At 37.6% G+C, this 13,776-nt stretch overlaps 2 protein-coding genes across 2 annotated transcripts; one reads left to right on the top strand and one right to left on the bottom strand.

Moving 5' to 3' along the window:
• Positions 1–4,485: 4,485 nt before the first annotated feature.
• LOC124167605 lies at positions 4,486–7,702 on the bottom strand. Its single transcript, XM_046545584.1, has 2 exons — positions 6,951–7,702; positions 4,486–6,797 (listed from the first exon to the last, which is right to left on the bottom strand). Exons 1-2 carry the CDS (start codon positions 7,138–7,140, stop codon positions 4,486–4,488), a joined length of 2,502 nt encoding a protein of 833 aa, XP_046401540.1. The 5' UTR covers positions 7,141–7,702.
• A 132-nt stretch (positions 7,703–7,834) lies between these two features.
• On the top strand, positions 7,835–11,516 carry LOC124168333. The gene is made up of 6 exons (XM_046546506.1): positions 7,835–8,005; positions 8,107–8,270; positions 9,314–9,500; positions 9,579–9,812; positions 11,016–11,238; positions 11,316–11,516. The coding sequence occupies exons 2-4, from the start codon at positions 8,142–8,144 to the stop codon at positions 9,773–9,775; spliced, it is 513 nt and encodes a 170-aa protein (XP_046402462.1). The 5' UTR covers positions 7,835–8,005; positions 8,107–8,141; the 3' UTR covers positions 9,776–9,812; positions 11,016–11,238; positions 11,316–11,516.
• The last annotated feature ends 2,260 nt before the right edge of the window (positions 11,517–13,776 follow it).

Here is a 13,776-nt window from a genome sequence, read left to right on the forward strand (position 1 = left end):
TTGGCATGGCTATTTACCATGGAATTTAGAAAAGGAATGCATTACACTTCCAGCAAAAATCCTCCATGCATTAACATAATCACTTCAGCCGTTCAAGTGTGAACCGTTCAGTTGCACTTTACACAGAGGAGTAGAAATCAGTATAATCGTCATTCACACTCTTATTAAACAATAGCGACAGCCAGCTTATGTCAAGAAGAAATAAACTAACAGCAGCATAGTCACATTTAGCATAATCAAAACCAAGGTTATTCCTTTCTTCGAGACAATTCAAATCATAAGCCAGAGGGATGTTGAAGTTAAGAGCCGGGTGATAGGAGTCAGTTGGGATGAGAGGGACAGTTTCTGTGCAAGAGGTGATTGATGATTTGTTACAGAAAGCTAAATCCAGCATTCTATTCAAGGAATTAGGGGATGTATTAACCTGTATTAAATCCAGGAAATAAATTGTCTCATACAGAATTTTTCCTTGCTTAGTCATGGAGTGGTAGGTATTTTGAAAATCACAGATATTGTAATCACCAAGTAGAAGAATCACAGTGAATTTATTTGAGGTTACAAGGGTCTCGATGGTATTGCAGTGCACTGTGTAATTATTGGGATTAGAATTTGGGGGAATGTATGTGGCACCGAACAAAATAGACTCGGACTCAAGAGAGATGCGAACAAAGAGGTGTTCAATAGTGTGAGAGGAAATGATAAGTTCTTGAAAAGATAAAGAGGAACGAATAGCAATTAGTACACCGCCGCCCCTTGATTTGGAGCTTGTGATATTGCTCCTATCTTTTCTTACCACTACAAAGTCTTTTAATCCCAGTTCAGAGGAGTCAATATTTGGCGAAAGCCATGTCTCAGTACGCCTGTAATCGACGTCACTTTCACTTTCACCATTGGCGCAAACATTCTCGGAAATATTAAATAATATCACGTTGTGCGATCTCTTTTGTCTGTCCTGAATCTCGCCAATAAGTGAGTCAAACACTTCATCTTGTATGGAATTTTTCTTGTTGCTCAAGTCAGCAAGAGAAGTTTTAATTTAAACTAATTCTGTCTTGAAAATTTCCGATAACAATTTGAGCTCCTTCAGGTCATTTATGTTGCTGACGGGTACAGAGTCCATTTTTGTGCAGTTAATGCAGAAATATTTTATTTGGGACTTGCTGGTGAGAGATTGAAGTTCAGATCGAGTTAGCCCAGAACATGCCGAGGTATTGTGGACACGAAGTCCACAACGACTGCAATTGATCATAGCTCCTTCTTTTGAATCCGCACCGCAGGCAGTACGAATATCGACGCTAATTATTGACATGATGAAGATCAAAATAGACTTGTTCCAAAGGTAATTAATATCCACTTTATATCAATTGACTTATTGAAAGCTGGACAAATTCACACTCGCATTTGCTTACGCCGCCATCTTTATTACTTTCACTTTAAACCACGGTACCTGTCGTACAACGTGTAAGACTACTCAAGAACCACTGTAAGAAACTCAGGAACCACTGTAAGAAACTCAGGAACCACTGTAAGAAACTCAGGAACCACTGTAAGAAACTCAGGAACCACTGTAAGAAACTCAGGAACCACTGTAAGAAACTCAGGAATCACAACCAACTCTGCACTCCTCTGCAACTCGAGGAGGGAGAGGTCCTAACCCATGTCGCACGGAAACATTGCAATAATGTTATATGAATGTTCACCAATTGATTGCAAGTACATTACACAAACATTTAAAGAATGGTTCAGTGAATGTTCAAAATGTCACTACTTGATATGTTCCTGCAACGTTCATAATGAACCTTCAGTTAATGTTCTTGCAACCATTACTCATACTCCTTTAATATTATATGAATGTTCCTGCAACCATTTCAGGGTTATCTGAATGACTCTGCAATCTTTCCTAAGCACTCTATAAATGTTCCAGCTACCATTCAATGGTTATACAAATGCTATTGCAATAATACTCATTGAGTACTGAACTTCTCCATGAAGCACTCAACTAGAGACTGGGAATCCTTCACAAAAATTTTCCACTGACAGGTTTAGAACGTAGCCCCCCCAAGGTAGGAAACTATAACTACACCAAAAATAAAAGTTAAATGCTCAATACTGCAATATATTGAATGAAAGTACGTAGCAAATAATTATACAAGACAATAAAACTGTCATAAACTGTTTCAAGACATTAAAAAATTGCACAAAATCAAAAACCCCTCTCTCCCTCTTCATCCTCTGACCCATCACCAGGGTTATTCCTCACAGCAGCCTGAGGTTTTTTATTGGAGGAAGCCAAGCGAAAGGAAAAAATCAGCCACTTCTTTATTTCATTCTCGAGAGCATCTATTGGGGTACTTTCGAATGATTGACTCATTCTCATAGCACCTAACGAACAAGTAGAACCCAACGAACGAAGAGTAGTTAATATATGAGAAACTTATTCTATATGCATATGTTGTAAATAAGTAAAAATACTCAATATCGACTAAAAATGTTCAAAATTCGGAAACTGTGAGAAAAGGAATGTTTAAAAACCATACACACCTTTCACAACCCCCTGTAAATGACTGTTTAATTCCTTTTTTCAGGCCTCTTCCAGCCCAGTTTAAATTTTTAGCAAATTCTGGGTCTAGTACCTTCATCATTATTGATTTAATGCTCCCTTTCACACATGAGTGATTATATTGGCTGAAATGTACCACCTACAAATGCGAAGGAAAAATAACCCAAATGAAAATGTCTAGCTAACAAGCAGTGACCTAAAATAAAACAATAAATGGAATACTAAATTCATAAGTGGATGAAGTTCCATACCATTGATTGCCTGAGTGATGCTAAATTCAATTCCATCTCACTATGTTCAAAATCCTCCCATGTCTTAAGTTGGTATATCTTAAGCAGCTCTTCAAGAGCTGGATTGATTGAAGCATCAGTAGTACTTCCAGCCAATTTGTGGACTTTTCTGGTCAGAACCTTTACCTCATCTTGGTGCTCAACCACCATCTTCACCAAATACTCTACTCTTCACAATGTTTCTATCACATAAATGAAATTAACAGTGTTATTTAAGGATAAACATAATGCTGGTAAAATAGACCATCATACAAGCCAATTAATGTCTGAATCATGGAGTAACTCACTGCTAAGCTCAGTAGAAGATCTAACCATGAACATGCCATCGTTGTCCTTACAGCTTTTATTTGAAAGTAATTAACATCACTCATTGCTTTCAAAGATAAATTATTGCAGATATTCATTAAAATCAGCATAAGAATTCCATATAGTATATACCACGACTTCCATTATGGAGTGTCACAGAGGGTCCTCCCATAGGCATTCTCCCCTCACCAGAGCTCAGTTGCCTTGGTTCACCTGGTGACTTAAACGCTTTTCTCTGCATGGGGATTGCAGTAATATCTCGCCCCCCAGTAACGAGAAGTGCTGTAAAAATCCAAGTAAAAATATTAAGTTATGCACTAATGTGCTCATTAAACTGTCCATCATTCCTTCAGAGGAAACAAAATTACATTCAGATCTTGGCATATCTTCAAGCCTTCTAGAATCACACTCATCTGAAGAGCTGCTGGTAGAGGCATTATCTGGACCACACATTTTACTTTTTGCTTTAAGTGGACTATATCTAATTGGAGTACGTTTCCTCCTCTTTCCACTGAATTCATCTCTTTCAGATGATGAAACTTCATAATTAGAATTTTCTAAAAAATATCTCAATTTTTCCCTTGCTCCTCCCTTATGGAATTATTGGAGTCCTGAGGAATCCTCAGGATTCGCTAACAGTCGTATACCTATTCACAAGGATTCACATAGAATCACTGAGAATCCTTAGGACTCATAAGGATTCATGGTAATTCTTACAGAATTGGCCAGGAGATTCGCAAGGATTCTAAAAGCGAATCCCAGTCAGTCATTTTGAAACATGACTATAGTCATGCTATAGCTAGTCCATTTATTATATGCTAACATCATAAGTTCGAATATAAAGAGCTGACAGAGAAAGCTATAGAATGAAAAATATTCATGAATTTCATGCATTGCTTCAGTTTTCCAGCTTAATAATGCAATACAGACTTTGAAAGTGGTCATAACAAAATGTAGAGCAATGCTTTTATTATCTCCGAGTAAATCGTTCCAGAACATGATATTTGGATATTAATTCAACATTAGTTATGGATTCTTATGACTCCAGAAAGGTTTTAACGTATATGGTATACTTAAGGCCAAGTTGTCCATATGGTAAATGTATGATCAAATTTGAATACATAAATTTGTTTTTCAAATATGGCATCTGCCATTATTATTCAATCACTGGGCACACTCCACAGAAATATCATAATATAAAAATATACTCCATTGAAGCAATTGAGAAAAATTGAAAAAATGCATCAGAAATAAAAGAGTTCATTTTATCACAATTATTTTAATTCTCATTGAATTAAAATGTGGTACATGTATTATTACATAATTAGATTACAAATTTTTTTTAATTAAGTTAGGCTGCTGAATTAGATAACAACTATTTACATTAATTACACTCTGCACTATGTTATTCACTTCAATGTGAGCAAGGAAGTTTCCCTTCCTGTATCGAAATATGTGCTTTAAGGCGCTATCTCTTGCACCAGCAATGAGGCTACCCACTACCTCAACCTCACATATCACACAGAATAATCCAACATTTTCATACAAAATGAAACACTCCACCTGCCCAAATTTCTCCATCTCATCATGGTGGAATGAAACAAAAGAGCTGTCTCTTTTCACCTCTCTTTTATACAATTTAGAGGTAATTTTTCCTAATGATTTTAAACACACTTTTGAGTAAATTTTGCACACCTGGCTCTCAGGGTGGTCATTCAGAAATACAGAAATAGCCTTCTGCACTGCAGGAGGGAGAGAGCCTACAGAAGCCAACACTTTGTTCATACATCCATTTTCTTTGTCACCACTAGCACTGTACCCTTTCAAAATTTCATACGCCATCACAAATTTATTCGTGGCTACTAACTGCCTACTGATCTCCTGCGTACCGTGTATTAAGCTCAAAAGATGCCCATTCACCTTCTCAAACATAAAACAAGAATGGGCCCACAATGGTCCCCAATTCTTAACAGCCTCTGGCAAATGCAGGAGCAGATGAACATTATATCTGTATTGGTCCTGCCCATACAATCGTCCGATTCCCCTCAAAAATCCCTTCAGCAATTCGAAGGACATCCTAATATCTGCAGAGGAAATTTTATCTTGCAGCATAGCATAAATGGCACGGACCATGCATATCCAATGGCCAAGAAACTTTTTTGGCAAAAAATCTTTCACACAGATTACAGAGTAATATAGGAGCCAGTTGCGAAATTCGCTGGCTTTCCACATGGCACGAGAAACAATAGTACGTGGCACCCAGCTAATGTGACTAGGTGGACATATACCTAGCAAAATTTTTTCTATCTGTTTCATCTTACCACCTAAATACCACTCTTCATTATGATAAGAAGAGTCAAACCAAAGGCAAACAAATTGCCTTGTGACTCCAAGTAAAACAGAGTGCATATAATCTGGCACAAACGAGCGTGCTAAGTCCAGCTTTGGTACAGATGCAACACATGATGGTCCTCTTACACCAAACACTCGACGCTTATCACTAGCTTCAGTTGCCTGTTGCCTCATGGTCGAATCCTTTCTCAGTTCAGGAAATTGGGCCTTGTATGGATAAGTCCTGGGGAAGCCCTCACCATTCTGTTCACACCTAAAACAACCATATTCCCCATTCCATTGGGAAATATTCTGCAAAGGAGCACGAGCTTGTGAATCTACTGTGCAAAGGGGGGCAATGGCTCTACTTATTACAACCTCTTTTGTAATCGGGTGAGTCCAAAATACTCCAATAGACTCTAATAACTGTAATGACTCCACAAACGGCTGCAAAAAAGTCGACATTTTTGGTTTGCGCTTCCCAAACCATAACCCAGCAACTAAAACATTGCAATTCCTGACAGATGGTTTCAGCTCAGCTACTGTAAACAACAAAGGCCGCAATTGTGCATTTGAACTTTTAAATACAGGTACACCATCGGTATTCCACATTAATGTGAGGTCATACTGACCTCTGTTACTGTTTAATTCTCTGTACAATTTGCCATCCACAATATCACAAATTGGCTCCCCTGTAGAACCACTAAGATCTTGGAGATACTTATACATTTTGCGTCTCTCTAGGAAATGTTTTATCAATTCTGGCAAAGGGTTCTCCACAAAGAGGCCTGAATTATCTTGCGAACCACAGACTTCACATGCAGTATTTGCTGTGGTGACGTTCCATAACCCTATGTACGTCATACAGTTATCATTCTCGCAATAGCGATGAATTTTGGGCACAAAATCACCAACTACATCATCCACAAATTTCATTAATTTATGTTTCGTTCTGGGGAGGTTATTCGGCTGCGGCAATGCCTTATCAATTAACATTAAAACATCCGATAAACATTTTTTGGACATCTTATTCTCAAAGTATACCTTTAAAATAGCTAGCACATACTCGTCTGTGTACACCTGGCTATCGGAATACAAAAGTTCTCCACTAAATAACTCTTTATTGCCACCCTCTTCATTGGAATCACTATCACAACTAGACTCACTCAAATCGGAACCCTGCGTAGTCTCTCTTCTCCTGTCATCGCGAGGTATGAGATCAATTGCTGAGGCATACTCAGGGGAAGATACGCCAGTCCGTGACGGTGAATAACAAATTGGCTCCGATCCATCCAGCGACCCTCCATCATCTATTATCAGGACCAGAAACACAAAATGTACGTGTCATTTAGGCTTAGAAACATTGTAAATGTACGAATAACTGCTTCTTTGTTCAAACGAGGTTTAGTAATACTTCCAAGTAAATAGTAAGTTATTTGAGACCAAGACGCGATTGCACTTACCGGCGCGATGATCGTGAGTATCCATCATTTCTTCCTCGGAGCTACTGGAGCTACTTGCACCCTCAACACTTACAGCTAATTTGCGTTTGGCATGTTTTTTCAACTTGTACAAGGAGATCTGAAATAATAAATACGGTTGATAACAGAAAGATCTAAAATTGAAAAAAATAATAAAATGCAGATGGAGCATCCTCTTACCTTATTCAAATACGTTTTCAACGTGCGGTTTTCCTCCTCGCCAGACATGGCCACTATTTTGCTAACTTCCACCGCAGTATAAAACTTAGGCCAATTGATTACAAAATTTCACGAATTGGCTATCGGGAATATGTTTACCAAAATAATTCCTTGATCACTGAGATATAAAATATCTCCATGAGAAGGAAATTCGTGGCGCTTGATCGTGAGACTCAAAACAAAGAGGACTCCATTACTATTAAGTTATCTTACAATCATAAATACTCTACACTGTAATATAAACTCTATAGTAATATAAACTCTATGCTTACAATCTTGAAGATTTTATAATTCCCAAAACGTGCTCAAAACTATTAGTTACTCAACTGTTAAGTAGCGGACCCAGGTTTATTTTGCTCGCAAAACCACCTGTTAATTATTTCATTTACAGTAATGAAGGGTTATTGAGGAAATAACCTCATTGAGGGGGAAGAACTAATTTAAAAACTTAAATTTCCTTTATTCATATATTTCATGCGTATCATTAAAATTTTGTCACATCACACTATACTTCATAATTTCACATGTGCTACCATAGGCGCCGCCATCTTAGATTGTTTATCGTCATTGTGAGATTGTGAAGAATAAAATCCTTTACTTAATAAAATTTGAGAGATGGCCTCCAAGAGATTGGGAATTAAGGTACCTCGTGAAGTTTTCGTCGGACGACACTTTAGGAGTGATTCGAGCAGAGGATGTCAAACAATCCAATACGGCCAGCTTAAAAATTAGGGACAGCATTTTGGTGAAATCATACCAATTCATTAAATTTGGTAAAGGTCCCGAGTTTTTTGAAGCTGTAATTCTAGGAATATCGGGTGAGTACTAACTTTTCTTGCCTTGTTTGTTATATTGCCTTATTTCATTGCTTGTGATGTCCATCGTCTACTTTAAATGTGAATTATTGTATATTTGTCAGAGAACAAACCAGAATTAACGAGTGCTTGCTCTTCAATGGAAAGCACTGGTAAAGTCTGGTTCCTGGATGAGGAGAGGGAGATGGGGAAGAATCGTCGCGGAGGAATTCCGAAGACTTTCCTCACGGATAGTGAGAGTGATTCTTGGGAGCCCGAGCCAAGCAAGGTAAATATTCCCATTATCAGTAAGTGTCAAAGCATATCCCTAGTTGCAGTTAACTCTGTACCAGCCTGAGTCTTTGTTTGACTTCAGCATTATAACGCTATGATTTGACTCTGATAGAAAATTTAGATGTATATATTATAGACGTTTGTGTATACACAAATAATATAAATAATATAAAATATAATTATAATTACTTTGCATAATTGACTATCCACATCAGGGGCGTAACTAGGGATATGCTTTGGAGGGGGGGGGGCCTTTGGGGAGTTTAGGGGGGTAAGTTGGGGCAACCAAACCAGGTAACAGAGATTTCAGGAAAATGTTTGAAAAATAACAAGCCTGAAAATGCATTTTACATAATTTTCGCACTTAAAATTTAACTTTTAGCAGATGCAGTTATTATACATCAAATCCAGACAAGATTTTCAAAAAAATTTTGATTTTTCTGAGGCTTTAGGGGAGGGGAATCTATCCCCCCCCCCCCGTAGTTACACCACAACAGCATAGACCCACATAGCAACGAACCTCTCAGAGATGTCTCACTATGGTCTCTAATATCGCGAATGTCTCAGAGATGTAATTGTTTGACGTTCAGGAATTTTTTAAAAACATATTTAAATGCTATCTATGCCTTCCATATATATTTTTCGGTTCAACTCTGCAGTTGTGTGTATTAAAATCATGACATTTAATATGGGTTTCTTAATTTCAAAAGGTCATCCATCAAAAATTTGTCACTAAAAATGATCGAGTAGAGTAGGCCATAACTATATAATTCGCATTTAATTATTTCTTTGCCTACATTTGAAGCATACCAAAGTACAAAGTTTTATGAGACATCTCATAGACCATTTTTTGGGCATAGTGACATCTCAGAGATGTCTCTGAAGCTCTCAAAATGTCTCCGAGACGTAACACAATATTCGAGACGTGTCCGAGACGCATTTCTGCTATGTGGGTAAGTCTCCAACATTTGACGATGTTTCCATTTTCTCTTGTACAATAACCTGATTGTTCATTCTCCTATGATGATATGTTTGCAGTTGAGAAGTCGGCCTAAAAAGCAGTGCACTAGGGGTGATCGATCTACTTGCCGGAGCTCCTCTGCTCGGGAGGAAGAGTGGCTTGGGGGGAGTGAAAGTAGCGAGGAGATAAGGCGGCTTAACAATCGAATCAAAGAATTGGAGGATGAAGTCGCCGAACTCAAGAGAGACAAGAAGGCTCTTCAAGGTACTATGATACTATCAATTTGCCATTGTCTGAAGCTACTTTGAAATTTATATTGATTCAGATGATACTCCTTTTCAGATTTAGTATCTGGCTGTGATATAGTGAGGGAGTGCAAACATCTTTACCACAGAATGCGGAAAGACATAAGGCATCGCTCCCCCGACAAAGAAAATTCTTCGGTGGTACAGCCTTTGGAGCCCGACTGTATCACTGCAGTAGATGCGCCGGTGGTAGACATTGGAGCTTGTGGACAAGACCACGGGGATCCAGCATGATACCGATCACTTGAAGCATAAGGACATGTCTGTTGATGTAAGTAGATAAGTAATGAAAGAAAATGTAAAGGGATGTAATCCCCGTCTATAGCTAGCAATTTGGTGCCTAGATTTATCCTCGGTTTTGAGAAGTCCCATATTTTTCGGTTATTCACATTTATGCCTCCAACATTGACTACCTTGTTTATTGTTGATGTAAATGTAGTTATATTTTAATTTACTTTTAATATTCATTAACATTAGGAATGACCCTAAAATCTTTCAAAATGCATTGCAGGCAATGCCTCTTATTTCAAATTCCATAGCTGAAGTAGGCTTTCTAGATGGAAAGAATAGTGCACTATATTGTCCACTTCTTTGTAACTTGTGATATTCAAGTCACATGCTTGCATTTAGAGATCTGTATTACTTCTATATTTCTTGCAAATGTTCAAATGCAGCTTTTTCTTTGACATATTTTGATTTTCAGTTGTATTCCCTTAGAAATAGAAATATATTATTTATCACCTTAGGCTCAAGTTTGTGGAACATAATTATTCATGATGAAAAAAATAATGGTGTCACAGATGATGGCATATGCCATATGGTTATGTGTTTCTGATACTAGAGTAGGTTTTTACGTATAGTATGTAATCATTCTATGTGGCCAGTGTCTCCATGATGCTTGCGTTACTATTCTTGAAATGTTGTCCAATGCTGATTTTGATTAGTTAATTACATTGTGATGTGTGTAGGTCAATAATTTCATACAGTTTTACAGTACATACAGTTTTTCATGATGCATACCTTAGATGCTGATTATGGCAAAAACATATTTCTAGGACTTTCATTATAAATTATTTCATTACTGAGAAGGGGAGACCATGTACCTTGCTCTGCCATTTTTGATGCCATATACTTCAAGGTGTTCGGAATGTAATCTCCACATCCTTAATTTGATCATCATCAATTTTGGATACATGAAAGGCAAGGTGAATGTATTGCATGAAAATGATTAATTACTGCCAAACTACAGCCATTCCGCCCATAAATCATTCTCAGCAGCATTTGACATTCTGAACACCATAAAAAAAATAAAGGCAGGTTTTATTTAGTTTCAACTGTTTTAGGACTTCTTACATTGTGAATGAATCAAGATGTGAAGAATATTTGCTATGTTAGTTTGGTTAAACCTGGTAATTGAATCACATGATTATGATATCTTTATTGTGTTTTTGACTGCATTAATTTTTCATTGCAGTTGCAGGAGTTAATGCCAGGCTCAGGCATTTTCATCAACAAAAATACCTATTTAGGTATCAAGTCGGGGGTTAGGTACTCCACAAGGCTAACTGTGGCGAAGGCCTTGTTGGAGGAGGTGTTTACCAGAGAAGCACTAACGACTTGCTCCCCGCTTGGAACAAATTCTGGTAGTGGACCCCGGCGTCCTGCGTTATATCCTCCTGCCTATAAGGCAATTTTAGGTGAGTTTTTGATTCGTCGAAAATAAAACACGTTGGATTTTATTCTTCATGTGCTTACAATTTTTATCGTATTTCAGAGGCCAGTGATGTGATTGGGGCCACGAATAAATTCCCCGAGGTGTCAATCAAATCCTACAACCACGGCCTAGGCTCAAAATTGAGCAAATTGAGGGAAGCCAATATCCTGAGGGAGAAACTTATTCATGGTAGTGGGTAGAATGTGCATTTGTGTGTGTTTGTTTATTTATAACTGTGATGGAATAAATTGTGTATTTTAATTGCATTCCTTTTTATTGATAATCGCCTCTAGTCCCTATGATTCACCAGCATTCGCTGGGATTCCATTCGATTCGCATTTCTTCGGAAAGTTTTGGGATTCCCTGCGAATCCTCCGGTGTGGAATCCTTGTGAATCTCGCCGATTCATATGTTTTCATAAGGGCTGCATATGTACCTGCCAAAAAATATAGGAACAGTAATGGAACCATTAGTATACTCTTCTCAGATACATCTGAGGGGCATAAGTTTTAACAGATCTAAAAAACTATCAACAACAAGCAGTCACTAACTGAATGATAGGCACAAAAGTAATTTCATTGGAAAATCAAACTTGCTATTATGTACAATATCATGTAAGACTTACCTGAACTTCCATAAATCTTACTTATATCCTCCATATGCCACGTCTCCTCCGGTGTAGTGCAAAGGCGCACATCCCTCTCGAATTTTCGCATATTTCTTGAGTAATCATAATCGGCCCAATAGCACCTCTTTTCATCACTACTGATCCAATTTCTTGGTATAATTTCCAGTAAATTTGATTTGCCTATTTCCCCCACAAAGGAAACTATCACAAATTTTTTCAGCAGTGCCATGTCTAACTGCTGACAACGGAAAGGAGCACAAAATCTAGGGGATAAAATTTAGTAAATAATGAGTGGTGGTCATTTTGACCAAAGTACAAAACAATCAAATGACACCGGACAACAGCAGGTAAACAAAAGATACTGTTCAACAGCAAGATTTGCATTTTAGTTTTAACACTCAACGTATTTCTCTCGCCAGCCAGAGAATGGCGGTCAATTGATTAGTGTGCTTCATATACCCACGCACACCGTATAAAAATAAAAAGTGGTACTCAATCATTATCACTGTGTAGAAGAGGGAACACTACCATTTCATTACTTCCATTCTTGTATTTAGCACATTTGTACTTCACCATTTCAGCATTAACTTCACACAAAGAACCAAGCTCACTCACACAACAAACGTTTAAAAGGTTAGAATCACAAGGTTTAGAAAAAAGGCTGTTGGTTCTCAGAATTGTGCGTCCAACAAGGGTTATCACTTAAGTTTTTAAACACTGCAGGATATTTTCTACAAGGAAGACAGAGCCATCAGTTAGCATAACACAGTTATTAGGCTCTTTAGTTCGCAACTTGTAGCCACTAGAGTAATATATTAGAAACTGTACACAATTTGAACCAGACATGGTAGGTCCATGATAATGGAGCTTCCTTGCCATTGGCTTTTCCACTGATGGTTTTTTGCTCAGGTTATCATCATTAGCCATGATCTCAAAGTATCTGTTAGCAGTTTGAAGTAATTCATTACTCGAAGATCGGACCATTGTCTTAACTCTCCCTAGAAATGATTCGTATTTAAAAGCACCAAAATTATCCAATTTGCCATACCTTCTAACATCATCACAAATATGTAAAAGATAATGTACATTCCTGACCATGTTTTCTTTGCCATAAAGAATGTGAAATTGTTCCACAAATTGATGCAATAACTTTTCAGCATAATCAATATAAGTAGAAGTTTTAACAAAATTTGAGGCCAATATCCTTGCAGCAATATGCAGAAGCAAAAAATGCCTGTATACCTTTTTCCCGAGAAAATATTTTAAAACCAAAGGTCCCGTGTACAAGATAAATTGACGTAACTCAGTAGCTTTAAATTTGTCAATTGACATGGTATGACGGGGTTTGCGGCAGAATTCACTAGGACTGTACTTCCTCAAATTTCCTTAAGTCCTCCCCAACGCTTCTCTTTTAGTAACTGGCAGACGCCACCTCTTAGATTTCCCTAACCACAACTTCAACAACTTTTTCATTACACCTAAGCACATGCAATGCATATAATCTATAGGGAAGTTATCAACCATGTTTATGGGAATTTCTTCAAATGCTGACTTTCCAGTATGGTGTCTATCATTATACTTGTTACGAAATGAAAAATCAGTGCGCAAAACTATGTTTCGATCATATGGGAAAACCAGACGTCTTTCAAAGTACAAACCCTTCTGGGTGCATTTATCACAGCTGTAATAACCATTGTGGTGAACAATTGATTTTACCTCTACTTTGGCTGGAATATCACATATAATTGGCCCTCTTAAGTTTAACCTATACTCGATCCCCTCACATTCAATTTCTGACTCATAAATTTGTTTAAATTCATCAATAAATTCTCTCAAGAAGTCTCTGAAATCCTTTGGCTTGGTTGTTAACCCATACAATATTCCACAGTAAAA

Source organism: Ischnura elegans, chromosome 11 (assembly GCF_921293095.1).
Source record: "Ischnura elegans chromosome 11, ioIscEleg1.1, whole genome shotgun sequence".
Lineage (NCBI taxonomy): Eukaryota > Metazoa > Arthropoda > Insecta > Odonata > Coenagrionidae > Ischnura > Ischnura elegans.

Coding starts and splice junctions, on each gene's coding strand:
- LOC124167605 (XM_046545584.1), bottom strand. CDS start 7,140: ATGCTCCATCTGCATTTTATTATTTTTTTCAATTTTAGATCTTTCTGT. Junction 6,798..6,950: donor TACTCACGATCATCGCGCCG/GTAAGTGCAATC, acceptor TCCTGATAATAG/ATGATGGAGGGTCGCTGGAT.
- LOC124168333 (XM_046546506.1), top strand. CDS start 8,142: ATGGAAAGCACTGGTAAAGTCTGGTTCCTGGATGAGGAGAGGGAGATG. Junction 8,271..9,313: donor GGGAGCCCGAGCCAAGCAAG/GTAAATATTCCC, acceptor ATATGTTTGCAG/TTGAGAAGTCGGCCTAAAAA. Junction 9,501..9,578: donor AGACAAGAAGGCTCTTCAAG/GTACTATGATAC, acceptor ACTCCTTTTCAG/ATTTAGTATCTGGCTGTGAT.